The following is a 27,377-nucleotide window of genomic DNA, read 5'->3' as shown; positions in this document are numbered from 1 at the left end:
TTACCGTGTGGAGTACACCTTCCCTCACACAGTGCTTCATAAAGTACCAGGTTCATGGAGCAAAACACCTTATGATGTTGGCCTGTATACTGGTACAGCCTTATTGAAGTAGTGACATTCTAAGGGAGTTCTGGAATTATTGTGTATAACACACCATACATTTGCATGGCACCCTGCAAATGTAGAGTAAGATACAATGCCTTCCCCAGGGTGCTTCCCCTCACCAATAGAACAAAGACACAGGACAACAGTTCAGGCGGAGAGATTTTTAATGAGGACAACAAGGTAGGCATGTTTCAGGAAGAAGAGGGTTTAAGGAGGGTTTTAAGTATTGTTGGAAGGAGGTATTTGGGGGACAGGATGTGGAGATTTGTTCCAAATGTAGAAGAGAGCATGACTGAAGGTACAAAACTGGCAGTGGGACAGAGAGAAAAGGAGCAAGGAGAAGACAGGATAGGGAGTAGAGGAGGTGGAAGGGGAGTCGAAATTCAGAGTTTTAGACAGGAATAGGATTATTTAAAGGCATGAAGGCAAAGACAGAGCTTGGATTAGATGCAGTATGAAATAGGAAGGCAGCACACATGTTCTGGGGCAGGCCTGAGGTGATGGGCTGAAGCGTAAAAAGAGAATGGTGGTTTCAATAGAAGGCTAGATTAAGTAGGGAAGACTTGAGGGACAGAGAGGAAAAGAATAATAATATTTAGTTATATAGCAATGTAGCACTGCCCCCCTTTTACAATGGTAGGCAAGCATCTTTATCCCCATTTTACAGATCAATTAACTGAGGCACAAAGATGAAGGTGCCCAAAGTCACCCATCAACAACTCAGGAACAGAACTCCGCCCTGCCAGTCCAGTGTTCTACCTAGGGTGCTTAAGCACTCATTGCTGTAGTCTCTGAGCATCTCACCATCTTTTGTGTGTTTATGTTATACCAATAAAATAAAAACCAGCAGGATCTTATTAAAGGGAAAAAGGCAAAATGCCACATTTATTGTGAATACAGAAAGAATCATAGTAAGCAATTAGTTATAGCTATAACATTCCATTCAATTTGATATTTATTCACATATTTATTCATACACACACAGGTTCTGCAAGGTTATTATCATAGTTACCAGCCTCAGAGTTGCTCATGCCAAGCCACTGGCCAGGTGGCCTGGACATGAGGGAGCAGGGCCTTGTCAGATGCTCGTCTGATGCTCCTGGAAGTTGGTTTGCAGAATCAGACCCCAAACTTCTCACTTTCTAGAGTCCATTTTTATAGGAATGTCTTCCTATGCCAGTCTATGGGAATTGCTTCATCATGCTGTTGCTGAATCAATCAGCAGATGGCACATTCCTGATGGCTCCCTGCTGCCAGATGTTATCTTGTTCTTTGGTTCTCCCATTCTTGAGGCTGTTGGGTGGATTCCAATCTGCCCTCCGGGGGTCCTCTGGTTATTTCCACTTGACGCCTTCTTCAGCCGATGGACACTGGATTCTTAGGCTGGCACCTCCCTGATCATTCAGTTATTATCCACACACATCCTCGATCTCTGTTTTAATCACAATTGTTAACAAAGCAAGATGAATACAACAAAAGGGCAGGGAGTCTCTGGGTGCTGTTTCTGTTGTTACAGAGTATTGCTTTGAGTCTCTCTCTGTGTGAGTAGTTGTTGTTACAAAGAATTGCTTTGAGAACAGACTCTGTCTTAGAATGTACTAACACAATTAGCAGCTTGCAAGTTTCACACATAGAGGGAGAGAAACAGCACCAAAAACCAAGAGACCTCTTAATTAGTAATACCCTGGAATTTAAACTATGGGGAATCAAACTCATTTGTGATTTTAATACAGAACTTCTTTAATATGATCCAACATTTATCCTCACAAGACCCCTGAGAGGTAGGGCAAGGCTATCTATCCACATTGTATAGGCGGGGAACTGAGACACAGAGAGACTGAGCAACTTGCCCAGCATCACGCAAGGTGACTGTGCTGGTATAGGCAAGTGAACACTGGTCCCCCCACACCAATGACAGCACCCTAGCCACCGGACCAGCCTGCCTGTCCACTGACCTATTCTGCCTCCAATGAGACCAGGTGTAACGAATGAAACTGAGCAGAAGAAATGTAAACTAAACATTAGGAATATTTTCCATATAGTGAGATCTTGACCTATTAGTGCCTGATCTTCCTCTCACACAGGTTGTACACCAGTGTAACTCCACTCCAGATCTCCAGCTGGTATAAATCACCATAGCTCCATTGAGTTCAACAGAGCTAGGCAGAGCTACACTAACTGCAGATTTGGCCCAAGGTTAACTTCCATAGAGTTACACCTGATTTATGCTGCTGTAAATGAGCACAGAATCAGGTCCCTTGAAGCTGGAAAAGTTTCCCAAGGGAACTGGTAGAATACCCATTATGCTGAAATAAGGTAAAATCCTACTGAACAAAGCATTCAAGAATATAAAGTAGGGAATAATCTGTACTGACCCCTGAGAGTTGGACTACATGACCTAAAAGGACTTTTCCATCTTCAAGCCATAGGAAGCTGAGAACCAGCTTCGTTTATGGTGTTATACCAATAAAATAAAAAACAGCAGGATTTAATTAAAGGGGAAAAGGTAAAATGCCACATTTATTGTGAATACAGAAAGGATCCTAGTAAGCAGTTAATTATAGCTATAACATTCCATTCAATTTCATATTTATTCACACATTCATTCATACACACACACAGGTTCTGCAAGGTTGTTATCATAGTTACCAGCCTTGAAGTTGCTTATGCCAAGCCACTGGCCAGGTGCCCTGGACATGAGGAGGGAGCAGGGCCTTGTCAGATGCTCATCTGATGCTCCTGGAAGTTGGTTTGCAGAATCAGACCCCCAAAGTTCTCACTTTCTAGAGTCTATTTTTATAGGAATTTCTTCCTATGCCAGGTCTATGGGAATTGCTTCATCATGCTGTTGCTGAATCAGTCAGCAGATGGCACATTCCTGATGGCTCCATGCTGCTAAATGTTATCTTGTTCTTTGGTTCTCCCATTCCTGAGGCTGTTGGGTGGATTCCAGTCTGCCCTCCGGGGGTCCTCTGGTTATTTCCACTTGACGCCTTCTTCAGCCGATGGACACTGGATTCTTAGGCTGGCACCTCCCTGATCATTCAGTTATTATCCACACCAAGCATCCATCCACATACATCCTCTATCTCTATTTTAATCACAATTGTTAATACAACAAAAGGGCAGGGAGCCTCTGGGTGCTGTTTCTGTTGTTACAGAGTATTGCTTTGAGTCTCTCTGTGTGAATTGCTTTGAGAACAGACTCTGTCTTAGAATGTACTAACGCAATTAGCAGCTTGCAAATTTCACACATAGAGGGAGAGAAACAGTACCAAAAACCAAGAGACCTCTTAATTAGTAATACCCTGGAATTTAAACTATAGGGAATCAAACTAATTTGTGATTTTAATAAAGAACTTCTTTAATATGATCCAACAATGGACCCTCTTATTAAAACCTCAGTAGCATGTATCTCCTTGCTGCCCCTGCTGCCACAATACTAATATTGATCCACAACCTAAATACTGGCCAATGCTTCCACCTCAGACGCTGAATGTGTGTTGGAAGGAGCAGCTTCCTCTGAGGAAGCAGAAGAGGAAGGAGTCTTCTCATCAGTATCCTCTGCTTTGATTATTCTGATGGAGTTTTCTTTCTTCGAAAGCCAGAAAGCAGGGTAGAGCGGCTCAGCAAATTCACACTCAAACTTGTGTAACAGAGTCATGGTGTCCAAGGTGACACCATAGAAGGACAAAGTGCCCTTGGGGTAGTCCAGATAGACCCCTATCCTGTTGAACGTGTCTGTTTTCAGTGGTGTCTCCACATCACTGTGCCACACAGAGAACCCCTTGCCATGCCACTGGATGCTCCAGGAGAAGTTATTCCCCGAGATGCAGCTGTTGCTTTCTGACCCCTTCCGGTCAATGCTTTTGTATGTCATACCAATGTAAACGCCGGCTCCGCTTATTTCAGCCTCAAAGTAGTAGCGACCCATGTACAAGCTGTTGTCTGACAGCACCTGACGCCAGTGCTCAAATCTTTCAGGGTGATCTGGGTAGGAGTGTTCCCAAGGCGTGGTGTTAGTCACTTTGTGGTTGTCCTCCAAGAGCCTGAGATATCTGTGGGCTGTGTCTGGGTCAAACATTAACGGGCAAGTGTCTAAATAGAAAAGAAAATTGTTACTGAAATGGCTAACGTGGCCTCTCCAGTGAACACTCTCCATGTTGTTTAGCCCAAGATATGAGCTATGGATCCTACTCCACTACTATACATAGTCCATTAGCTGAGCATCACTGAGCAACTGAATACCTTTGTATAGCCCAGGCAATTGTCACCGGGATTGAAAGAAGCTGTGGCCATGCTCATGTTTCAGCCGATAACAATTAAGACAACTGAGATACAGATAATCCAAGATAAACTACATAACCAGGTCGCTCTCTAGAAACCTCTTCCAAACTCCCATTCCCCTCTCCCCCATGAGCCTCATCTGCTTTAGAGTCATTAATTCCAATACTTACACTTGAGAAAGTCACTCCTAGTCTCTGGATCTGGAGCTGATATGCGGTGCCTGGATGGTACAAGTGCAGACACCATCGTTTTGATCCCACAGTCCTCTTCAACAACAAAAAGACAGTTAGTAGTCCCACAGACCACAGGTTGAAAACTGCTGTTCTGTGGTAACAACAAACTTTCACGGATCCCTTAGACACACTCTGCAACCCACCCAGGGGTCCGCGGGCCACGGGTTGAAACCCACTGCACTGCTGTAACACAAATGACAATCAATAATAATGTCAGTGTGAAGCTGGCGTGGATGAGAATCAGGATGAGGCCCACTGAATCCTGGCCTCCTGGGACTTTGTGTAAGCAGTGAAGGGAAACATGGTGTAGAGAAGTCAAGCACAAAATGTCACCTGTGGAGCCCTCCTAGGTGGCTTGCAGAGCTACATCGGTCTCAACTATGGCTAGGGAATACGTCTGGTAAGTTACTCCAGCCTAAAAGCAGTAGAAGGGCTGAAGAGCGGATTGGGTATCTTAGTGCCTCAAACCCACGAAAAGGGCTGCGCTTAACCCCACATCTCCTCAGACGTGCCTAGTCTTGGTGCCTGCCTTGCCTCTTGCATTCAAGTGTCAGGGAGTAGGGGTGAGGTGAAGCTGAGACTTATTCAGTGCAATGGTCAATGCCTGGTGCTTGATTGTATTTGTGCAACAGTGCAACAGCCTCACAGTTCCTGCTGCACACCACCCTAGGAAGGGCACTCTTGGCTGGCGTGGCACAGTCCCGGTCATTTTTAGGGCTTTGTGATGCTTCTCTGATCAGCTAAACTCAAAACACAAGACCCACTCTGTACCCTAGGCAGCTGTTTCCTGTCCTTCCTTGCCAGGTGTTTCTCTGGCATAAACCCAATCGTACTCAAGCGTGCAGAAATGGGAGGGAGAACAAACCCAGAGAAGAACAGAATCAAACTGCAAAGCAACCGGTGGAGATGAGAGCAGTCAGGGCTGCAGGTCAGTGCCAATAAAAGTAAAGTCCTTCATTCAGGGAGAGTCAATAAACAGCAAGACAGAAAACAGGAAAGGCGAGACTATAAGAAATCAGCAACAGCTATCACATTGTACCTACTAAAGGGCAGGACTGAAATCACGGGGCAATGGGAGAAGCAATAGCTTGAGATGACAGAGGTAAATTTCTATGCATGGGCTAGGATGGGTGTGTCACCAGCTCTATGCTATTACTAGTATGAAAGGAATCTCCATGTGACTAGTTAAGCTGGCTTTCTGGCTGATTTGCACTGCCAGAGATAGATAGATCATGGAGGTTTCAGAGTAGCAGCCGTGTTAGTCTGTATTCGCAAAAAGAAAAGGAGGACTTGTGGCACCTTAGAGACTAACCAATTTATTTGAGCATCAGCTTTCGTGAGCTACAGCTTGGTCTCTGTGTATATAATGTCTTCTGCAGTTTCCACAGTATGCATCCGATGAAGTGAGCTGTAGCTCACGAAAGCTTATGCTCAAATAAATTGGTTAGTCTCTAAGGTGCCACAAGTACTCCTTTTCTTTTTTAGATCATGGAGGATAATTGTGGGCAATGTTTATAGAGCATTTGGAGATCCCTGGATGGAGAGCAGTAGAGAAGGACAAAGTATTATTATTAAATTGCAGTACTCATTTATTCCAGAAAAAAAACAGATTTGCTGTAAATGCTACAACTTGTGTGGAGTTAAAACCAGCTAAATCACCATGGATTCCACAGCTCCCTCCTCTTTCCTTCTCAAGGAAATAACTTCAGTCCTGAGGTGGCTGAGTTGATTCTCATCAGGAAAGAGCCTGGTTTCCTTGTTGTCACCTCCAGCTCATACCTGACTTTGTGTCAAGACTGCCAGCAAGGCAGGATTGATGCTGTGACCTCCATACATGCTCTAAGCAGGCAGAGATCGCACTAGCACCTAACAGCAAATAGCCTTTGCTTTACTGGGGAAACCAGGAGTGACTACATATAAACAAGTGGAACTGACTCAGCTGATAATGTTAATGCATGGGAGGGCGAGGAATTCAGCTGGATTGTGTCAGACTCATATTGCTTATCAGATTTCTATTGTGGACTAAAAAGGCATTTGGATAGCAACCTAGGTAATATCCAGGCCTTTTCACACAGTAAATCATTAACTGCTGATTGAGGTGGATTGATCATTTGAAAGAAAGAGTGGGACAAAGTTAAATAGTGAGGGGAGGGGGCAATACCTGGAATGTTTCTACATTCTGCTTGCTCTCTTTTCTAATCACAGTATTGTGCTTAAATAGAAACATCACCCCCAACACACACACCCCTTAATCATCCCACTTTTCCCACATGCTTGGACATCCAGTAAAATCGCAATCTCTACATCCCAATCTGTTACCATAGGAATCAGTGTGTGATGTTGCAAATCCAGCATGATGATCTCATTGCACACAGGAAGGATTGTCTGGTGGGTTTCTATTCCTGACTCTGCCACTGTGACCTTGGGATTGTCTGTTTCTGGGGGCCCGGGAAGCCTGCATTTTTTTTTTTTTTTATTTTACAAGGCCTTACTTTATTGAAAGAGGATAAGACGACACTACCACAGGGCAGGTTCAAGGTGGAAGCACAGCAGATGGCATTTCTGACAGTAGCAGAGCACAGTTCCTTGCAAAGCACTGGTGAAATAGGGCAAGGCTCTGAGTGCAGACAGAACAGAGACTGCCTTGGTGAGTCTGTGTAAAAAATGCTGATGGGTGTGCTGTACACCTTAACCAGAGGGAGAATCCAAAACCCCCTGGAGCAGGAGTAGCTGAACATCATGGCTTGGAGACAAAGCAAGAGTTCAAGAAAACACAACCAGGATGCCAGGACAGGAACATACACCCACAAGCAAGGATTAGAACAGAGCTTCCTTATTTTGCAGAGAGTCTAATGGAACAGTATGAAGGTAGAGATTAAATATTGCAGAGAATCTGTACAGAGCATCAGACAGTAACAGGGGATGAGGGATTAGTATAAAATGGGACTGAAGTACAACACCGAGAGCTACTCAAATGCACTGTATGGTGTATTCAAAATAGAAGAGTCTGCCAAAGATGGTCCAAAGACATTTGGCCCTTCAGAGCCCAGGACCAGCTTAGGAGGACAGTCCACGCATGGCACAGAGAAGCATCACAGAATCATGGAATATCAGGGTTGGAAGGGACCTCAGGAGGTCATCTAGTCCAACCCCCTGCTCAAAGCAGGACCAATCCCCAACTAAATCATCCCAGCCAGGGCTTTGTCAAGCCTGACCTTAAAAGCTTCTAAGGAAGGAGATTCCACCACCTCCCTAGGTAATGCATTCTAGTGTTTCACCACCCTCCTAGTGAAAAAGTTTTTCCTAATAGCCAACCTAAACCTCCCCCACTGCAACTTGAGACCATTACTCCTTGTTCTGTCATCAGCTACCACTGAGAACAGTCTAAAGCCATCCTCTTTGGAACCCCCTTTCAGGTAGTTGAAAGCAGCTATCAAATCCCCCCTCATTCTTCTCTTCCCCAGACTAAACAATCCCAGTTCCCTCAGCCTCTCCTCATAAGTCATGTGTTCCAGTCCCCTAATCATTTTTGTTGCCCTCCGCTGGACTCTTTCCAATTTTTCCACATCCTTCTTGTAGTGTGGGGCCCAAAACTGGACACAGTACTCCAGATGAGGCCTCACCAATGTTGAATAGAGGGGAATGATTATGTCCCTCGATCTGCTGGCAATGCCCCTACGTATACATCCCAAAATGCCATTGGCCTTCTTGGCAACAAGGGCACACTGTTGACTCATATCCAGCTTCTCATCCACTGTAACCCCTAAGTCCTTTTCTGCAGAACTGCTGCCAAGCCATTCGGTCCCTAGACTGTAGCGGTGCATGGGGTTCTTCCGTCCTAAGTGCAGAGCTCTGCACTTGTCCTTGTTGAACCTCATCAGATTTCTTTTGGCCCAATCCTCTAATTTGTCTAGGTCCCTCTGTATCCTATCCCTACCCTCCAGCGTATCTACCTCTCCTCCCAGTTTAGTGTCATCTGCAAACTTGCTGAGGGTGTAATCCACACCATCCTCCAGATCATTTATGAAGATGTTGAACAAAACCAGCCCGAGGACCGACCCTTGGGGCACTCCACTTGATACCGGCTACCAACTAGACATGGAGCCATTGATCACTACCCATTAAGCCCGACAATCTAGCCAACTTTCTATCCACCTTATAGACCATTCATCCAGCCCATACTTCTTTAACTTGCTGGCAAGAATACTGTGGGAGACCGTGTCAAAAGTTTGCTAAAGTCAAGGAACAACACGTCCACCGCTTTCCCCTCATCCACAGAGCCAGTTATCTCGTCATAGAAGGCAATTAGATTAGTCAGGCATGACCTTCCCTTGGTGAATCCATGCTGACTGTTCCTGATCACTTTCCTCTCCTCTAAGTGCTTCAGAATTGATTCCTTGAGGACCTGCTCCATGATTTTTCCAGAGACTGAGGTGAGGCTGACTGATCTGTAGTTCCCAGGATCCTCCTTCTTCCCTTTTTTAAAGATGGGCACTACATTAGCCTTTTTCCAGTCGTCTGGGACTTCCCCGGATCGCCATGAGTTTTCAAAGATAATGGCCAATGGCTCTGCAATCATATCCGCCAACTCCTTTAGCACTCTTGGATGCAGTGCATCCGGCCTCATGGACTTTTGCTCGTCCAGCTTTTCTAAATAGTCCCGAACCACTTCTTTCTCCACAGAGGGCTTGTCACCTCCTCCCCATGATGTGCTGCCCAGTGCAGTAGTCTGGGAGCTGACCTTGTTCGTGAAGACAGAGGCAAAAAAGCATTGAGTACATTAGCTTTTTCCACATCCTCTGTCACGAGGTTGCCTCCATCATTCAGTAAGGGGCCCACACTTTCCTTGACTTTCTTCTTGTTGCTAACATATCTGAAGAAACCCTTCTTGTTACTCGTAACATCTCTTGCTAGCTGCAACTCCAGGTGTGATTTGGCCTTCCTGATTTCACTCCTGCATCCCCGAGCAATATTTTTATACTCTTCCCTGGTCATTTGTCCAATCTTCCACTTCTTGTAAGCTTTTTTTTTGTGTGTTCAAGATCAGCAAGGATTTCACTGTTAAGCCAAGCTGGTCGCCTGCCATATTTACTATTCTTTTTACACATCAGGATGGTTTGTCCCTGTAACCTCAATAAAGATTCTTTAAAATACAGCCAGCTGTCCTGGACTCCTTTCCCCCTCATGTTATTCTCTCAGGGGATCCTGCCCATCAGTTCCCTGAGGGAGTCAAAGTCTGCTTTTCTGAAGTCCAGGGTCCGTATTCTGCTGCTCTCCTTTCTTCCCTGTGTCAGGATCCTGAACTCAACCATCTCATGGTCACTGCCTCCCAGGTTTCCATCCACTTTAGCTTCCCTACTAATTCTTCCCGGTTTGTGAGCAGCAGGTCAAGAAGAGCTCTGCCCCTAGTTGGTTCCTCCAGCACTTGCACCAGGAAATTGTCCCCTACCCTTTCCAAAAACCTCTTGGATTGTCTGTGCACCGCTGTATTGCTCTCCCAGCAGATATCAGGGTGATTGAAGTCTCCCATGAGAACCAGGGCCTGCGATCTAGTAACTTCCGTGAGTTGCCGGAAGAAAGCCTCATCCACTTCATCCCCCTGGTCCGGTGGTCTATAGCAGACTCCCACCACGAAATCACCCTTGTTGCTCAGACTTCTAAACTTAATCCTGAGACACTCAGGTTTTTCTGCAGTTTCATACTTGAGCTCTGAGCAGTCATACTGCTCCCTCAAGTTGCAGTGGGGAAGGTTTAGATTGGATATTAGGAAAAACTTTTTCACTAAGAGGGTGGTGAAACACTGGAATGCGTTACCTAGGGAGGTGGTAGAATCTCCTTCCTTAGAGGTTTTTAAGGTCAGGCTTGACAAAGCCCTGGCTGGGATGATTTAACTGGGAATTGGTCCTGCTTTGAGCAGGGGGTTGGACTAGATGACCTTCTGGGGTCCCTTCCAACCCTGATATTCTATGATTCTATGATTCTTACATACAGTGCTACTCCCCCACCTTTTCTGCCCTGCCTGTCCTTCCTGAACAGTTTATAACCATCCATGACAGTACTCCAGTCATGTGAGTTATCCCACCAAGTCTCTGTTATTCCAATCACATCATAATTCCTTGACTGTGCCAGGACTTCCAGTTCTCCCTACTTGTTTCCCAGGCTTCTTGCATTTGTGTATAGGCACTTGAGATAACTTGCTGATCGTCCCTCTTTCTCAGTATGAGGCAGGAGCCCTGCCCTCTCGTGCGCTCCTGCTTCCTCCCGGTATCCCACTTCCCCACTTACCTGAGGGCTTTGGTCTCCTTCCCCCGGTGAACCTAGTTTAAAGCCCTCCTCACTAGGTTAGCCAGCCTGCTGGCAAAGATGCTCTTCCCTCTCTTCGTTAGGTGGAGTCCGTCTCTGCCTAGCACTCCTCCTTCTTGGAACACCATCCCATGGTCAAAGAATCCAAAGCCTTCTCTCTGACACTACCTGCGTAGCCATTCGTTGACTTCCACGATTCGACGGTCTTTACCCAGGCCTTTTCCTTCCACGGGGAGGATGGACGAGAAGACCACTTGCGCCTCAAACTCCTTTATCCTTCTTCCCAGAGCCACGTAGTCCACAGTGATCCGCTCAAGGTCATTCCTGGCAGTATCATTGGTGCCCACGTGGAGAAGCAGGAAGGGGTAGCGATCCGAGGGCTTGATGAGTCTCGGCAGTCTCTCCGTCACATCGTGAATCCTAGCTCCTGACAAGCAGCAGACTTCTCGGTTTTCCCGGTCGGGGCGGCAGATAGATGACTCAGTCCCCCTGAGGAGAGAGTCCCCGACCACCACCACCCACCTCCTTAGACTAGACACCTCCCCGTATGTGCTTCAGGTAGTGGGTTTTGGGCAGCAGGCATTTTATCAGGACCTCACTTTTGCCATCTGGTGACAGCACTAAAGTGTTCACAGAGAGAGAGAGAGAGAGAAAGAGAGAGAGAGAGAGCTCTGCAAACGTACACTTAAACAGCTGCAAGGCAGAGGATGAGACTCACCTTCCTTTGCAAACTCCTGGAGCTTTTCCTTATAGGTGGTTTGTACAAGCTGTAGCAAGAGTTCTGTTGACTCTGAGATGACCCTTCTGATCCCTGACAGTTTATCTTTGAGTCCAATATAAACACTGGGAAGCACATCATCCCCTGTGTTCTTCTTGAGCTCACAATATTCCTGCCAAAAAAAAAAAAAACAGTTCTGTTTAGGCTCATTTCCTCATATGTTTGGCTGATTTTGTACCAGATCCATCTCACCATGAAGTTACTAGCAAAATCCAAATTGACTTTAGTGGGAGCAGATTCTGACCCTTTCCATTCCATTGAAGCCCTGAAGAACTTAAACTCATCTGATTCAGGAACCTATATTATGGGAGATCCTTAAGATCAGGCTGAATATGAAGTTCACCAGATAAACTTTATGATTGTAAAGCTAAAGCCAAGGAACAGCAATCTCTGGACCTCACTACAAGCTTCCCTGTACTCTGAGGGCATTAGAAAAAGAAGACCAGGGTCATAAAATAATGAAGGAAACAACACACCCAGCATTTATAATGAAATTACAGTGTTGTTGGCTGTAGGCTAATAGTGCATCTCAGTCAGTTCCAGGGAGAATGAAGAGAAGTCTTAGCAACTTCTAGAGATAAAGGTGTAGGGCAAAGTTCTATCATCTTCATCCAGAGCTTTGCACAGTTTAGGCTCAAACAATGTGGCCTTTAGAGATCTGAAACATTTTCCTTCTTTAAAAACAAAGGTGAAAAAATCTCACCCTCTCTCTCCTCCTAGATTTCAGAGCACTTTAGGGCTGAGAGGCACTTTGACAATCTCAGTCTTACACTCCACAACTCAGGGAGGGTCAATCAGTTCTGAATTTGGAGTCAGAATCTTCATTTCAGGTTACAGGAGATGCAGGCCGGTTCTAATGTTCTTAGAAGGCCTAGCACCATTTTTCAATTATAAAATAGCGCAATGCAGTCTGATTGTACTGCACACTTGACCTGAACGCCACAAACCAGACACTTATCTACAGACACACCATCCCCCAGGTCTTTATAATGGAAAGGCAGAGGTGAAAGTAAGCCGGTACGGTCCAGTACGGCGTACCAGCAAGAGCCAGTATGCCGTGCCGGACTGGACCGACTTCCCCAGGCTGGTGCTTTAAAGGCCCTCAGGCTCCCCGCAGTGACAGGAGACCCAAGCCCCTTAAAAAGCCGCCCGAGCCCTGCTGCCGGAGCCCCAGGGTAGTGGCAGCAGGGCTCCGGCGGTGAATTAAAGGGCCGGGAGCTCTGCTGCGGTAGCGGTGGCTGGAGCCCTTTAAATCACCCCTGAGCGCTGGGGCTCCCAGCTGCCTCTGCAGCTGGTAGGTCCCGGGGTGATTTAAAGGCCCCAGGGCTCCAACTGCAGCTGGGAGCCCCCGGGCTTTTAAATCTTGATTTAAAGGGCCTGGGTATTTAAAGGCCCCACCTCTTCTGGTTGAGGCCACGCCCCCCTGCTTAGGACTCCAGAGTACCAGTAAGTCCTTTAAGTTACTTTCACCCCTGTGGAAAGGCCTTGTCCTTCATGCTACCTTAAGGAACAGGATGTCACTGGTGTGGAGGGCCATCTTCTCCAGCCTGAGTTTATTCTCTTCCATGGCAGCATGCTTGTGCTCCAGATGGATCTTTATCCCGTTGGCTTGATTCACCGCTACGTGCTCCTTCTCCTCTAGAAATGCCAGTACATCCGAGTGGGCCATCTTGACAGCTTCCAAGAGCTCCCCAAACTGACCGGACACCAGGTTTTTCACTTCGGAAATAGAACTCTACAGGGACAAAAGCCACCGCTGTTGCCTTTTCCAACCAGCCTCGCCGTGTCGCCATTGCACCTTCCTGGCAAATGCATCAGGATGTGCAAACAGCATTTTCTAATCACTGTGGAGATGCCTCCACAATACAAAGGCAGTGACAGCAACAGCTAATCAGTAAATCCAAACCAAGGAACTGGAACCCATGGCCTGTTTCCAGCAGATCCTGGTCTCTTCCCCTATGCCCCAACACACATACATACACACAACCTGAGAGCAGTTTAGGGCTCTTAGGTTTTGACTGATTAAGGATCATAGCCAGGGAAATACCTTTCTGTGACAGAAAGGTTAAGTTAATCAAAGTTGTAGGAGGTGGCGAGTTGACCCAGGAAGGGGATGGCATTTCTTTTCAGAACAGAGAATTGGAAGGATGAAGGAAAGCATGCCCATGTAGCGCTGTGTCTTCCCTTTCATTGTGTTATGGGGTTAGATCACAGTGAACCATAGGCCTGAACCAGTTATGCATTGCCCATACATAAGAAGACCAGCTATCTCAGCACCTGGCTATGGAGGGATTTGACACCAACAACCCAACAGCAAGCCTTCTGAATGCACAGTACTGATATCCCAGTTAATCCCCATCATTTATTTATAAGTCGGCATGGAAGGATTCGATTTTTATTGGTAGGTGTCAGTAAAGATTGATTTCGCTGTACGCACGCAAACCAGCAAAAAAATATTTCCATCAACCGTAATCAAAATTCACAGACAGGCACAGGAAGAAACATTCTGCCTGAGCACGTGGCAGAGTTTGATTTGAGGATATTGACTTTGGCTATTTTGAGATGTGATGCTGACAATTTGTGTTGTAATGGTTATCAAGCTTTCATTTTTTGAATCTCAACGTCCACTGTCATGAAACAATTATTGTTTGACCCTCCCCATTGACGGACACCCCCATAACTTCCCACAACTGTGAACATTTAAATGAATAAAAAATAAAAATGCTTAAAAATAAATATGAACACAGTCAGCTGAAATTATAAAAATGAAAGTAAAATTCTGCCAAGCCTATTTATAAGGCTGGTGGCCAAGTTGCAAAGCACTGAGACTTACTGTGGAGAATTGGGCAGTTTGGGGGGAGAGGGGAGCTCTCAAAGTACCAACAGAGAGGGGAGAAAATCCACAGGAGTAACACCTCTGTTCCCACAATGAGCTTCCCATGCGACAAAGCACAGCACACACAGAAACGGACATGGAGGCACTTCCAATGGATAATTGAGAAGGTAACACAGTCATAGGCACCGACTCTGAGGGTGCTCCGTGGGTACTGTTTGGTGGTGGGAGGAACGGGGGAGGAGCAGGAACGTGGCGCGCTCAGGGGAGGAGGCAGGGAAGAAGCGGGGCTGGGATTTGGGGAAGGGGTCGGAATAGGGGCAGGGAGGGGGTGGAGTTGGGGTGCGGGCTTTGGGGTAGGGGTTGGAATGAGGGCGGGGCTGGGAGCAGAGGGGGGTCGAGTAGAAGTTGGGGCCTATGAACACAATGAGAAAACAAACAGGATCTCTTCTCATTATTGAAGTAGGACAGGTATTGTATGGCACAGAGGATGCAGCCCCACCTGCACTGGGGCTGGAGCCCTGCTGCTGGAAATGGAAATAAGGCATAACTTCAATGAATCACAGGGTAAAATTCCACCCTGATTTCTACTCAACAGTCCCTGGGGGGAAAGTACCATGTGGCCTCATGGAGAGGTTACAGGATCTCTCCAGCAGGATGGCTACAACCAGGCTGACTTGGATCCTCTCCATACTTCCTTGTAAAACAAACAAAAACCCTCATTCTCCCAGATTATCAGAGTTGAGGACCGGCTCCTCAAAGGCATTTAAGCCCCTAACTCCCATTTCTGCTCAGACTGCCTACAAAGAGGTGAGTCAGAGCCAGTGGCTGTTGATCTGAGAATTCATCCAGAAATAGAAACTGGACTCAGACCAGCAAATTATCTCACAGAGGCTATCAGGAGGTAACGACTTTCCCCTAGATTTGAAGCAGCCACCTAGAAATGAAGGGCTTCATCTCTCATTAGCCATGTCCTGAGGGTTGGTTCTGGAATTACCATGAATTGCCATGCAGAAAAGTAACATCAAAACAGTGCTATCCGAGGAAGCAGCTGCGGAGGCTGTACCATGGAGTGAAGTCTGCGGGTTTACGTGAGTATTATGGCCACAACACAGGACAATTTCAAGAGGGTAACAATTAATATGATTAGTCCGCTTTTCAAACTGTTGAAACGTGACACTGCTCTTTGGAAGCCCTGTGGAGATGTGACTCACCAAAGATGCTTCACATAGGCAGCTGGATGATATCATCAAACAACAGTTCTGGGTGGATTCTCCACAACAGAAGCCGGCACAAAGCTGACCCTGCCCTGGAATACTAAATCTTTTGGCATTTGCAAGTGTTCCCACACGAGATGAACAAAGCCACTTGGATTAAAGGCAAAGCAGCCCAAAAATCTCCCCCGCAATTCAAAACAAGCCTGAAATTTGGTGGAGTTTTTCAGCTTTTGACAGTCGTGCATTTTAATTGTCACGTGGCCTCTGGACGTTGTGATTCTACCCAGGCTAGGACCCCACTGTCTTTTTATAGTCACTTTTCAGGGTAATACTGCACTGGAGGGGAGTTTGAGCTGTGAAGTTGAGATGTTATCTGAGATTGTCCAAAGAATTTGGGATTCAGTATCTCAGTGTAACCCCTAAGTGAATGTTTGCTACAGGTCCCGTTCTGTGAGCAATCTGCAGAGGAAAAGAGTTAGTTACAGCCCCATGTAGGAAGCTTTAGTTGAGCTGCTGCAGCTCTCTGAGCTCCCAGTTCAATCTTTGGTGTCAAGCTGTTTTTTATGTAATAGTTAGTGGGCTCGATTCTCAGTGGTGTAAATCTCTCTTTCTGAGGTATTTATCTGGTCCCCATTACCATCATGTCTGAGCACCTCACAATTTTTAACATATTACTCTTCACAACACCCAAGAGGCAGGGCAGTGCTATTCTCCCTATTGTACAGGTGGGAAATGGAGCCAGAGGGAGACTAAGTGGTTTGCCCAAGGTCACACAGGAAGACTGTGGCAGAGCAGGGAATTGAGTCTCGGGTTAGTGTCCCACCCACCCTTCCATCCAACCTGCCCCATTGGCATGTTATTGTCTTGCTTCTCAGGGTTTTTAATGGAATGTGAGTAGCGGCTTGTGACCAGAGAGGGGAGAGCATGCCAGCGGCATGGAACAGGCATGGAGATGTCTGCAGATGACAGAAACATGGAGGCTTCATACACTTCACACATAAAGGATTGTAAGACCATTATCCAGGCTACCGTTAAATATCATACAACCATTTTCATTCCATTATTATGGGTTCAGTTTAATCTGAGGAGGAGAAATAACCCAAGTTCTGTCCTTACCACTATAGACTGTGTATTATTCTGCAGCTTGACAATTGCGTTTTCAGTGGACTTCAGTTTCCAGTCGTACTCTGCTTGAGTCTGCAGAAGTTCTCTCTGTGAATGGATGAAGCAGGTGTTAACAATCCACTCTCTCAGTGACCAAACAGGATAGCAGAGAGAGGGTTTTATGAAACTCTATAGCTGATTTTTGGTACCCAAAGCAGCCAGCTGGAACCCGCTCCACTTCCCACAGACAAAAGCAATCCACAGACTCACAACACTCTGGACATTTTTATTAGCTTCTGTCTGATCTGGGGAGTGTGTCATTTTTTCCAGCAACACAATAAATTAGAAAATTCTGTCTCTGCAGCTCCTGCTACCTTTAGCAGCTGGGAAAGCCTATGACAGCAACAGAAACAGCAAATAAAACATCCTTGGTTACACATGGCTGGAGTAAATAAGCCCTAAGAAGGTCAGTCATCCAGAGCAGTGGAAGGGATATGTCAGAATCCAGATCAATGAGTGGGGAAAATACAAGAGGAAAGGGTCTGGGTTTTGCCTTGATCTTTCATACAAAGACTAGGAACAGATGGAATGGTTAACAAACGTAAAACCAATCCCTCCAGCCCACCCAAATCTTGGAACATTTCTAGACCCAAATTTGAAGTAAAAATTTTCAAGGTTCTGAAAAAAGTTTCCCTCTCACTTCTAGGGTCTGAGTCTGCTCTCATTTATACTGGTTTTCACTCCATTAACTCCATAGGGCGCCTATGTGACTTGGAGCCAGAGGTCCCAGTTTCAAAAGTGACTCATGGTCAGGTTTTGAAAGATATTCAGAAACCTAAAGGGGCAGGTAGGTTTAGTGGAATTTTCAAAAGCACCCAGGCACCAAACTCCCACTGAAATCCCCCCAAACAGCTATCTGCATCTTTAGGCCCCTAGATACCTTTTAAAATTGGGCCCTAAGTCACTTTTGCAAATTGGACTTGGGCTCCTGAATCCCATAGGTGCTTTAGAAAATTTTACCCATGACAAAAAGACCAGAGTATTAACATGAAATGGCCCGTTTGATTCTCACATATCATGCCAAAGCCGGGTTGTTGGGGGGCGGGGAGGGGACAGGCTATAGGCACAACTGGAATTCCCATTATAAAGCATACAGCATTGAGAGACGCTGTTGGCTCATTTTAAACCAGGAAATCTTTAGTCCATTCACAGATAAATCAACAGCATTTTTAAACAAACTTCTCGAGCAGGTACTGGCAACAGAAACCTGCTCCTGGAATGGAGCCCGTTTCCGCCCCCAGCTGGGAGTGGAAGGGAAGGTAAACGCAAGCTGCAAAGGGCACAGATTTGTATCTCGCTCAGTATAGGAAGAAGAAATGCACCTATATACTTCCCAAACCAGGTCTTTCACTGCTACACACTACACAGTGGTGCTCTCTAGGGTCAAATCCTGGAGCCTTTACTCAGTCCTTACAAAGACAGTGGGCTCGACTCACCCCCTCACTGGGTTTTACTCCTTTGTGATTCTGTTGAGCCCAATTCTGAGCTCAGAATCAGAACAGTAGTGATTCATATCCTCTTGGCACAGGGGGAAGTAGTGACACACGGTCTCAGGCCCTGGGGAATCAGGCCCATTGGTATTAATGAGGTTACTCCTGCTTTACACCAATGTGAGTGGTGGTTTTGACAGGGTAGAACCTGAGTAAAGACTTGAGGATTTGGCCCACAGCCAGGGACAACAAATCCCTCTTTGATATAAAGTACAAGTAACTCATTAATGAAACCAAGAGCCCTACACAGGCTACAAATCAGACAAGACCTAGGGCTCCTCTCCCTTATCACAGCTTCAATCAGGAGCAAACCCACTCATGCCAAATCCTAGTGTAAGAGTAAGACGAGTGTATAACAGTTCTGAGTGAGAAGGCCCTGGGCCCCACTCTGCCTCTATGCCCCTCTGCATCCTGGATCACTCTTCCCCAATGAACACCAATAAATACCAGGCAGTGACACACCTCATTGTCCTTCCTGGCTGCCTCACAGGTGAGCAAGTTGTGCCCCTTGTGCTCTTCGGCCAGGCACTCCTCACAGACACACACCAGGTCGGTCTGGCAGAACCACCCCAAGTGGCCTTTGTGAGTCTCACAGGTCTGCAGATCAATGTCCTTCGCGGGGTCCATCAGCTTGTGGCTCCGCAGCTTGCTGTTCTCCAGGTGAGGCCGGAGGTGGTCCTCGCAGTAATTCACCATGCAGGTCAAGCAGGACTTCACTGCCAGGACCTTCTGGGCCATGCAGAAGTCACACCGGATCTCTTGCCCATCCTCCAGACTGTTCCCCTGCTCCAGAAGGCCAGGCTGGCCCGTTGCCATCTCAGAGCCATGTACAATCAAACTGCCCTGCAGGTCAGGTCCTGGGCTAGTGGCTTCTGGGCTTTCATGGCCACTCAACTCTTCACCCTCAGTTTTCTCACCTGGGAAGCCATTGCCCTCACAGACCTGGTGCCCTTTTGCCTTAGGGACAGGGTCACCTAGTACCAATTCCTGGGTCAGCCTGTCTGGAGCAGTGGGGCCACAGTCAGCCATTTCTGAGTTCCTCTGCCTTCCAAGGCATGCACACTGTAACTGCACAGCAAAGGGGGAATGAAAGAAAGTGACACACCTGAACTCACCCAACTGCCTGCAGCTGTTAACTCTTTCCAGCCCCTTTCAGGAAGTAGGAGTGCAACCAGAGCCAAGAAGCAAACCGCGAGTGAGTTTGTTCTGTGAATGACAGGTTGTGTGAGCTGTAGATAAATGCTGCTCCTTAAAAGCTGTCAATCTTGTCACTGTCCCTCTGTCTCAAATCTACAACCTTCCACCCGGATTTGCTGTCCTCTGTACTTCCAGCTACAGTTGGCTGGAAAGTTGTTTTTTTCCTCCCAAATGAAAAATTTCAAATTTTCATCAGGAACCAAGAAAAATTCAGCTGAAAACTACTGAAAATAAACAAAAAATTGGTTTTGGGGTTTCCAACAAAAAATCAAAAATTGTCAAGGAAAGGAGACCCTTTCTGCAGAATTTTTCATTTTTGTCACATACCCAGATTCCTAATGAAAAAAAGTTTTGATGAAAAATTTTCAACCAGCCCTCCCTGTATCCTGACGAAATGTACTATTAATAGTGAGCCAAACCCTCATGTTCTTCCACGGCACACCTGTTGAACGGTCTAAATCTTGATGCCCTGATGAGTTTTTTATTCAAATGGAATTGTGACTGAGCCAGGACTGACTACAATCTGAATGAGACTGCCAGGACTTGGCCCATTAGTTATATTTAATACTTGTAGGTAGGCACGCTTTTCATCTTGCAACAACCACTGAGCTAGTTCTCTCTGAGAGGCTGAGTTATGGGGCAGAGATTATTTAAATCCACATGCCCTTTGGAAACTTTCTGCACAAAATATTAGCTCATGTTCTTCATTTTGGCTTTTAGCCCCTCCTTTGCTCACGGGAAACACAGCCGATACAGTTTAAGTTCCCAGTTTTATCATGTGAGCACTGAAGGAATTTGCTGCTCTAAATGCAGCGTTTCTCCTGCGTTCCCCTTCCTCTGTTCAGAAAAGCAAGGCTGAAAAAAGTGAAACTGGTTCTTCCAGTGGATGGTGGAGTTGTGAAATAAGAGAACTTCCACTCAGGTGCCATCCCTTTTTTGGCATCGAGGAAGAAGATGGTGATAGGCATCTTTGGTGACTCCAGGATGGTTTGCATCATGCCTCTATATCTGAGGCAAAATGATTTAGGGGTTTGGGGAGGTTACCCTTTGCTATTGTAAAAGACTCGTAGACTTTAAGGTCAGAAGAGACCATCATGATCATCTCGTTTGACCTGCATATTGCAGGCCGCAGCACCTCACCAGTGCCGGGTTTACAATGGCACCAGTGGCACCATGGAGCCAGGCCCATGCTCTGCTTGCACTGTGCCCCAAGACCCTGCCAGCCCGCTGGTTCCCCCCCACCATTTGCTCCTCTTGGTCTGCCCGCTGGCCGGCCAAGGGCTCCTCTCCACCCCCTTGCCCCACCCGCCAGCTCCTCTCTGCCTCCTGGCCGGACCCCAGAGCACCTCTGGCTCCAGGCAGTCTCTGCTTCCCACCACCTGTGGGGCCCCACCTGTCTCCCCGGAGCTGAGCCGCCTGGGACTGATGCAGAAGCCTGGCCAGTCTTGCCCAGCTGGGGGGAGGGCAGTGGAGGGAGAGGGGGCTTGGCTGGGCCTTTCCAGGCAAGTAGGTCCTGACGGAGCCCTGGCTGCATTGTCAGCTCAGCCTGGCAAACACAGTAGCCTCCCAGCAGGGCTGGTGAGTGCGTCTGGGAGGCAGGGCATGGGGGAGGGGGTCTCTGGAGGGCCTTGGGGAGTGGGTGCTGGGCTGTGAGAGGGCGGGGAAGATCTCCGTGTGTTGGGGCACTAAGTAGCGGGGGTTCTGTGTGGGGTGCTGGGCAGTTGTGCTGTGCAGGGTACTGTGCATTTGTGGCAGGGTCTGGGAAGGTGCTCGGCATAGCGGGTCCAGGGGGGCTTTGGCCATAGGGAATCGGGGGGGGGTGTTCCAGTGTTGGGCAGGGGGCTGTGTGGCACAGCATGAGCCCACTCCCAAGGGGAAGGGGCATGCTGGCAGCACAGGGCCAGGAGGGCCATTGTGCATCTGGCAACTGCCAATTTGTAAATAGTGCTAAGATATAATATGATGCCTCTCGTAGTGGCTTGTAAATATTTTATATTAAACTTATACACAGGGATCATTCATCCATCACCAACATGGAGCCACCTCTTGGGCATAGGCGCCGACATTCCAACCCCTTCCCCAAAGTCCCTGCCCCAACTCCCTCCCCTCCTGCCCCCATTCCAACCCTTTCCCCATATCCCCGCCCTGGCCCCGCCTCTTCCCTGCCTCCTCCCCTGAGCACGCCATGTTCCTGGCCAAGAAGGCCAATGGCATTTTGGGATGTATAAGTAGGGGCATAGCAAGCAGATCGAGGGACGTGATCGTCCCCCTCTATTCGACATTGGTGAGGCCTCATCTGGAGTACTGTGTCCAGTTTTGGGCCCCACACTACAAGAAGGATGTGGATAAATTGGAGAGAGTCCAGCGAAGGGCAACAAAAATGATTAGGGGTCTGGAACACATGACTTATGAGGAGAGGCTGAGCGAACTGGGATTGTTTAGTCTGCAGAAGAGAAGTATGAGGGGGGATTTGATAGCTGCTTTCAACTACCTGAGAGGTGGTTCCAGAGAGGACGGTTCTAGACTATTCTCAGTGGTAGAAGAGGACAGGACAAGGAGTAATGGTCTCAAGTTGCAGTGGGGGAGGTTTAGGTTGGCTATTAGGAAAAACTTTTTCACTAGGAGGGTGGTGAAACACTGGAATGCGTTGCCTAGGGAGGTGGTGGAATCTCCTTCCTTAGAAGCTTTTAAGGTCAGGCTTGACAAAGCCCTGGCTGGGATGATTTAATTGGGGATTGGTCCTGCTTTTGAGCAGGGGGTTGGACTAGATGACCTCCTGAGGTCCCTTCCAACCCTGATATTCTATGATTCTATGATTCTATGATTCCTGCTCCTTCCCCCCACACCCCAGCTTGCTACAGCTGTTTGGCGGCGGCAAGCACTGGGAGGTAGGCGGAGGAGTGGGGACTCGGCGCACTCAGGGGAGGAGGCGGAGATGAGGTGGGGCAGGGGGGCAGGGAGCTTGGCTGCCAGTGGGTGCAGAGCACCCACTAAATTTTCCCCGTGGGTGCTCCAACCCCGGAGCACCCACAGAGTCAGCACCTATGCTCTTGGCTGAAGCACAGCAGCTGTTTAACAGCTGCAGGCCAAGCCCTGGTCTACACTAGGACTTTAGGTCGAATTTAGCAGCATTAAATCGATGTAAACCTGCACCCGTCCACACGATGAAGCCCTTTATTTCGACTTAAAGGGCTCTTAAAATCGATTTCCTTACTCCACCCCTGACAAGTGGATTAGCGCTTAAATCGGCCTTGCCAGCTCGAATTTGGGGTACTGTGGACACAATTCGACAGTATTGGCCTCCGGGAGCTATCCCAGAGTGCTCCATTTTGACCGCTCTGGACAGCACTCTCAACTCAGATGCACTGGCCAGGTAGACAGGAAAAGAACCGCGAACTTTTGAATCTCATTTCCTGTTTGGCCAGCATGGCAAGCTGCAGGTGACCATGCAGAGCTCATCAGCAGAGGTGACCATGCTGGAGTCCCAGAATCGCAAAAGAGCTCCAGCATGGACCGAACAGGAGGTACGGGATCTGATCGCTGTATGGGGAGAGGAATCCGTGCTATCAGAACTCCGTTCCAGTTTTCGAAATGCCAAAACCTTTGTCAAAATCTCCCAGGGCATGAAGGACAGAGGCCATAATAGGGACCTGAAGCAGTGCCGCGTGAAACTGAAGGAGCTGAGGCAAGCCTACCAGAAAACCAGAGAGGCGAACGGCCGCTCCGGGTCAGAGCCCCAAACATGCCGCTTCTATGATGAGCTGCATGCCATTTTAGGGGGTTCAGCCACCACTACCCCAGCCGTCTTGTTTGACTCCTTCAATGGAGATGGAGGCAATATGGAAGCAGGTTTTGGGGACGAAGAAGACAATGATGATGATGAGGTTGTAGATAGCTCACAGCAAGCAAGCGGAGAAACCAGTTTTCCCGACAGCCAGGAACTGTTTCTCACCCTGGACCTGGAGCCAGTACCCCCCGAACCCACCCAAGGCTGCCTCCTGGACCCAGCAGGCAGAGAAGGGACCTCTGGTGAGTGTACCTTTTAAAATACTATACATGGTTTAAAAGCAAGCATGTGAAAGGATTACTTTCCCCTGGCATTCGCAGCTCTCCTGGATATACTCCCAAAGCCTTTGCAAAAGGTTTCTGGGGAGGGCAGCCTTATTGCGTCCTTCATGGTAGGACACTTTACCACTCCAGGCCAGTAACACATACTCGGGAATCATTGTACAACAAAGCATTGCAGTGTATGTTTGCTGGCGTTCAAACAACATCCGTTCTTTGTCTCTCTTTGTTATCCTCAGGAGAGTGAGATATCATTCATGGTCACTTGGTTGAAATAGAGTGCTTTTCTTCAGGGGACACTCAGAGGAGCCCATTCCTGCTGGGCTGTTTGCCTGTGGCTAAACAGAAATGTTCCCCGCTGTTAGCCACAGGGAGGGGGGAGGGTTGAGGGGGTAGCCACGCGGTGGGGGGGGCAAAATGTGACCTTGTAACGAAAGCACATGTGCTATGTATGTAATGTTAACAGCAAGGTTTACCCTGAAAGAGTGTAGCCACTGTTTTATAAAATGTGTCTTTTTAAATACCGCTGTCCCTTTTTTTTTTTCCACCAGCTGCATGTGTTTCAATGATCACAGGATCTTCTCCTTCCCAGAGGCTAGTGAAGATTAGAAAGAAAAAAAAACGCACTCGAGATGAAATGTTCTCCGAGCTCATGCTGTCCTCCCACACTGACAGAGCACAGACGAATGCGTGGAGGCAAATAAAGTCAGAGTGCAGGAAAGCACAAAATGACCGGAGGAGAGGTGGCGGGCTGAAGAGAGTAAGTGGAGGGCTGAAGAGAGGGCTGAAGCTCAAATGTGGCGGCAGCGTGATGAGAGGAGGCAGGATTCAATGCTGAGGCTGCTGCAGGACCAAACCACTATGCTCCAGTGTATGGTTGAACTGCAGCAAAGGCAGCTGGAACACAGACTGCCACTACAGCCCCTGTGTAACCAACTGCCCTCCTCCCAAGTTCCATAGCCTCCACACCCAGACACCCAAGAACGCGGTGGGGGGGCCACCGGCCAACCAGCCACTCCGCCACAGAGGATTGCCCAAAAAAAAGAAGGCTGGCATTCAATAAATTTTAAAGTTGTAAACTTTTAAAGTGCTGTGTGGCATTTTCCTTCCCTCCTCCACCACCCCTCCTGGGCTACCTTGGTAGTCATCCCCCTATTTGTGTGATGAATGAATAAAGAATGCATGAATGTGAAGCAACAATGACTTTATTGCCTCTGCAAGCGGTGATCGAAGGGAGGAGGGGAGGGTGGTTAGCTTACAGGGAAGTAGAGTGAACCAAGGGGCGGGGGGTTTCATCAAGGAGAAACAAACAGAACTTTCACACCGTAGCCTGGCCAGTCATGAAACTGGTTTTCAAAGCTTCTCTGATGCGTACTGCACCCTCCTGTGCTCTTCTAACCGCCCTGGTGTCTGGCTGCGCGTAACCAGCAGCCAGGCGATTTGCCTCAACCTCCCACCCCGCCATAAACGTCTCCCCCTTACTCTCACAGATATTGTGGAGCACACAGCAAGCAGTAATAACAGTGGGAATATTGGTTTCGCTGAGGTCTAAGCAAGTCAGTAAACTGCACCAGCGCACCTTTAAACGTCCAAATGCACATTCTACCACCATTCTGCACTTGCTCAGCCTGTAGTTGAACAGCTCCTGACTACTGTCCAGGCTGCCTGTGTACGGCTTCATGAGCCATGGCATTAAGGGGTAGGCTGGGTCCCCAAGGATACATATAGGCATTTCAACATCCCCAACAGTTATTTTCTGGTCTGGGAATAAAGTCCCTTCCTGCAGCTTTTGAAACAGACCAGAGTTCCTGAAGATGCGAGCATCATGTACCTTTCCCGGCCATCCCACGTTGATGTTGGTGAAACGTCCCTTGTGATCCACCAGAGCTTGCAGCACTATTGAAAAGTACCCCTTGCGGTTTATGTACTCGGCGGCTTGGTGCTCCGGTGCCAAGATAGGGATATGGGTTCTGTCTATGGCCCCACCACAGTTAGGGAATCCCATTGCAGCAAAGCCATCCACTATGACCTGCACATTTCCCAGGGTCACTACCCTTGATATCAGCAGATCTTTGATTGAGTGGGCTACTTGCATCACAGCAGCCCCAACAGTAGATTTGCCCACTCCAAATTGATTCCCAACTGACCGGTAGCTGTCTGGCGTTGCAAGCTTCCACAGGGCTATCGCCACTCGCTTCTCGACTGTGAGGGCTGCTCTCATCTTGGTATTCATGCACTTCAGGGCAGGGGAAAGCAAGTCACAAAGTTCCATGAAAGTGCCCTTACGCATGCGAAAGTTTCGCAGCCACTGGGAATCGTCCCAGACCTGCAACACTATGCGGTCCCACCAGTCTGTGCTTGTTTCCTGAGCCCAGAATCGGCATTCCACAGCATGAACCTGCCCCATTAGCACCATGATGCATGCATTGTCAGGGCCCATGCTTTCAGAGAAATCTGTGTCCATGTCCTGATCACTCACGTGACCGCGCTGACGTCGCCTCCTCGCCCGGTATCGCTTTGCCAGGTTCTGGTGCTGTATATACTGCTGGATAATGCGTGTGGTGTTTAATGTGCTCCTAATTGCCAAAGTGAGCTGAGCGGCCTCCATGCTTGCCTTGGTATGGCGTCCGCACAGAAAAAAGGCGCGGAACGATTGTCTGCTGTTGCTCTGACGGAGGGAGGGGCGACTGATGACACGGCTTACAGGGTTGGCTTCAGGGATCTAAAATCAACAAAGGGGGTGGCTTTACATCAAGGAGTATTTCAGGCAGGACTTCACGGAGGGTTCCAATAAGAAATGGTGCACCTAAGTTATTGTTCTTATTGGAACAAGGAGGTTAGCCTGGCCTCTGATTGACACATGGCTAGATTTACCTCGCTGCACCTTCTCTGTGAGTGACTGCAGTGTGACCTAGAGGAATGAGTCCCGAGACGGGGGAGGAGGCAAATGAGTACAAAACAAATCTGGTCTATTTCTTGTTTTGATCCACTCCATCTATCTTTTACATCTTTGGCTGGCAGCAGACGGTGCAGAAGGACTGCATGCCATCCACATCTCATGGCTGCTCGGCAGAAGATGGTACAGTACGACTGCTAGCCATCCTCATCTCTTGCCTGCCTGGCAGAAGATGGTACAATACGACTGCTAGCCATCGTCATCTCTTGCCTGCCCGGCAGAAGATGGTACAGTACGACTGCTAGCAATCCGTATTGCCTGCCTGCTCACTATAAGACGGTTCAATAGGACTGACTGCAGGACTAAAGAGAATGACCTGGTCAAGTCACTCCAAATTTAGTCCCTGCGCCCATGTCTGCCCAGGCGCTCCCAGCCGACGTGGCCAGGGGCACCTCGGAAATGACGAGGACGGCTACCAGTCGTACTGTACCGTCTGCTGCCACAAGGCAATGGGTTGCTGCTGCTGTGTAGCAATGCAGTACCACGTCTGCCAGCACCTAGGAGACATACAGTGACGGTTACCTGAGCGGGCTCCATGCTTGCCGTGGTATGGCATCTGCACAGGTAACTCAGGAAAAAAGGCGCGAAACGATTGTCTGCCCTTGCTTTCACGGAGGGAGGGAAGGAGGGAATGGGGGCCTGACGATATGTACCCAGAACCACCCGCAACAATGTTTTAGCCCCATCAGGCATTGGGATCTCAACCCAGAATTCCAATGGGCAGCGGAGACTGCGGGAACTGTGGGATA

General features: G+C 48.0%; 1 protein-coding gene across 4 annotated transcripts in view; it reads right to left on the bottom strand.

Annotated features, from left to right (window-relative positions):
- Nucleotides 1-991: 991 nt before the first annotated feature.
- TRIM16 (tripartite motif containing 16) overlaps nucleotides 992-27,377 on the bottom strand; it is a 200,533-nt gene continuing 174,147 nt past the window's right edge. For 2 of the 4 annotated variants that reach the window (XM_073310759.1, XM_073310760.1), the window contains 5 exons: nucleotides 16,873-16,968; nucleotides 13,208-13,441; nucleotides 11,647-11,818; nucleotides 4,563-4,658; nucleotides 992-4,203 (listed from right to left, as the gene is read on the bottom strand). In XM_073310759.1, the coding sequence (XP_073166860.1) occupies nucleotides 3,566-4,203; nucleotides 4,563-4,658; nucleotides 11,647-11,818; nucleotides 13,208-13,441; nucleotides 16,873-16,968 (1,236 nt within the window). In that variant the 3' untranslated portion in view covers nucleotides 992-3,565. Of the gene's footprint in view, nucleotides 4,204-4,562; nucleotides 4,659-11,646; nucleotides 11,819-13,207; nucleotides 13,442-16,872; nucleotides 16,969-18,872; nucleotides 19,449-27,377 lie in introns of those variants that run through there. The other 2 variants (XM_073310757.1, XM_073310758.1) reach the window with 2 other exon arrangements.

This window comes from Lepidochelys kempii, chromosome 14, assembly GCF_965140265.1.
Source record: "Lepidochelys kempii isolate rLepKem1 chromosome 14, rLepKem1.hap2, whole genome shotgun sequence".
Lineage (NCBI taxonomy): Eukaryota > Metazoa > Chordata > Testudines > Cheloniidae > Lepidochelys > Lepidochelys kempii.
The sequence above is the reverse complement of the archived record's forward strand: the minus strand, read 5'-3'. Positions and strand labels throughout refer to the sequence as shown.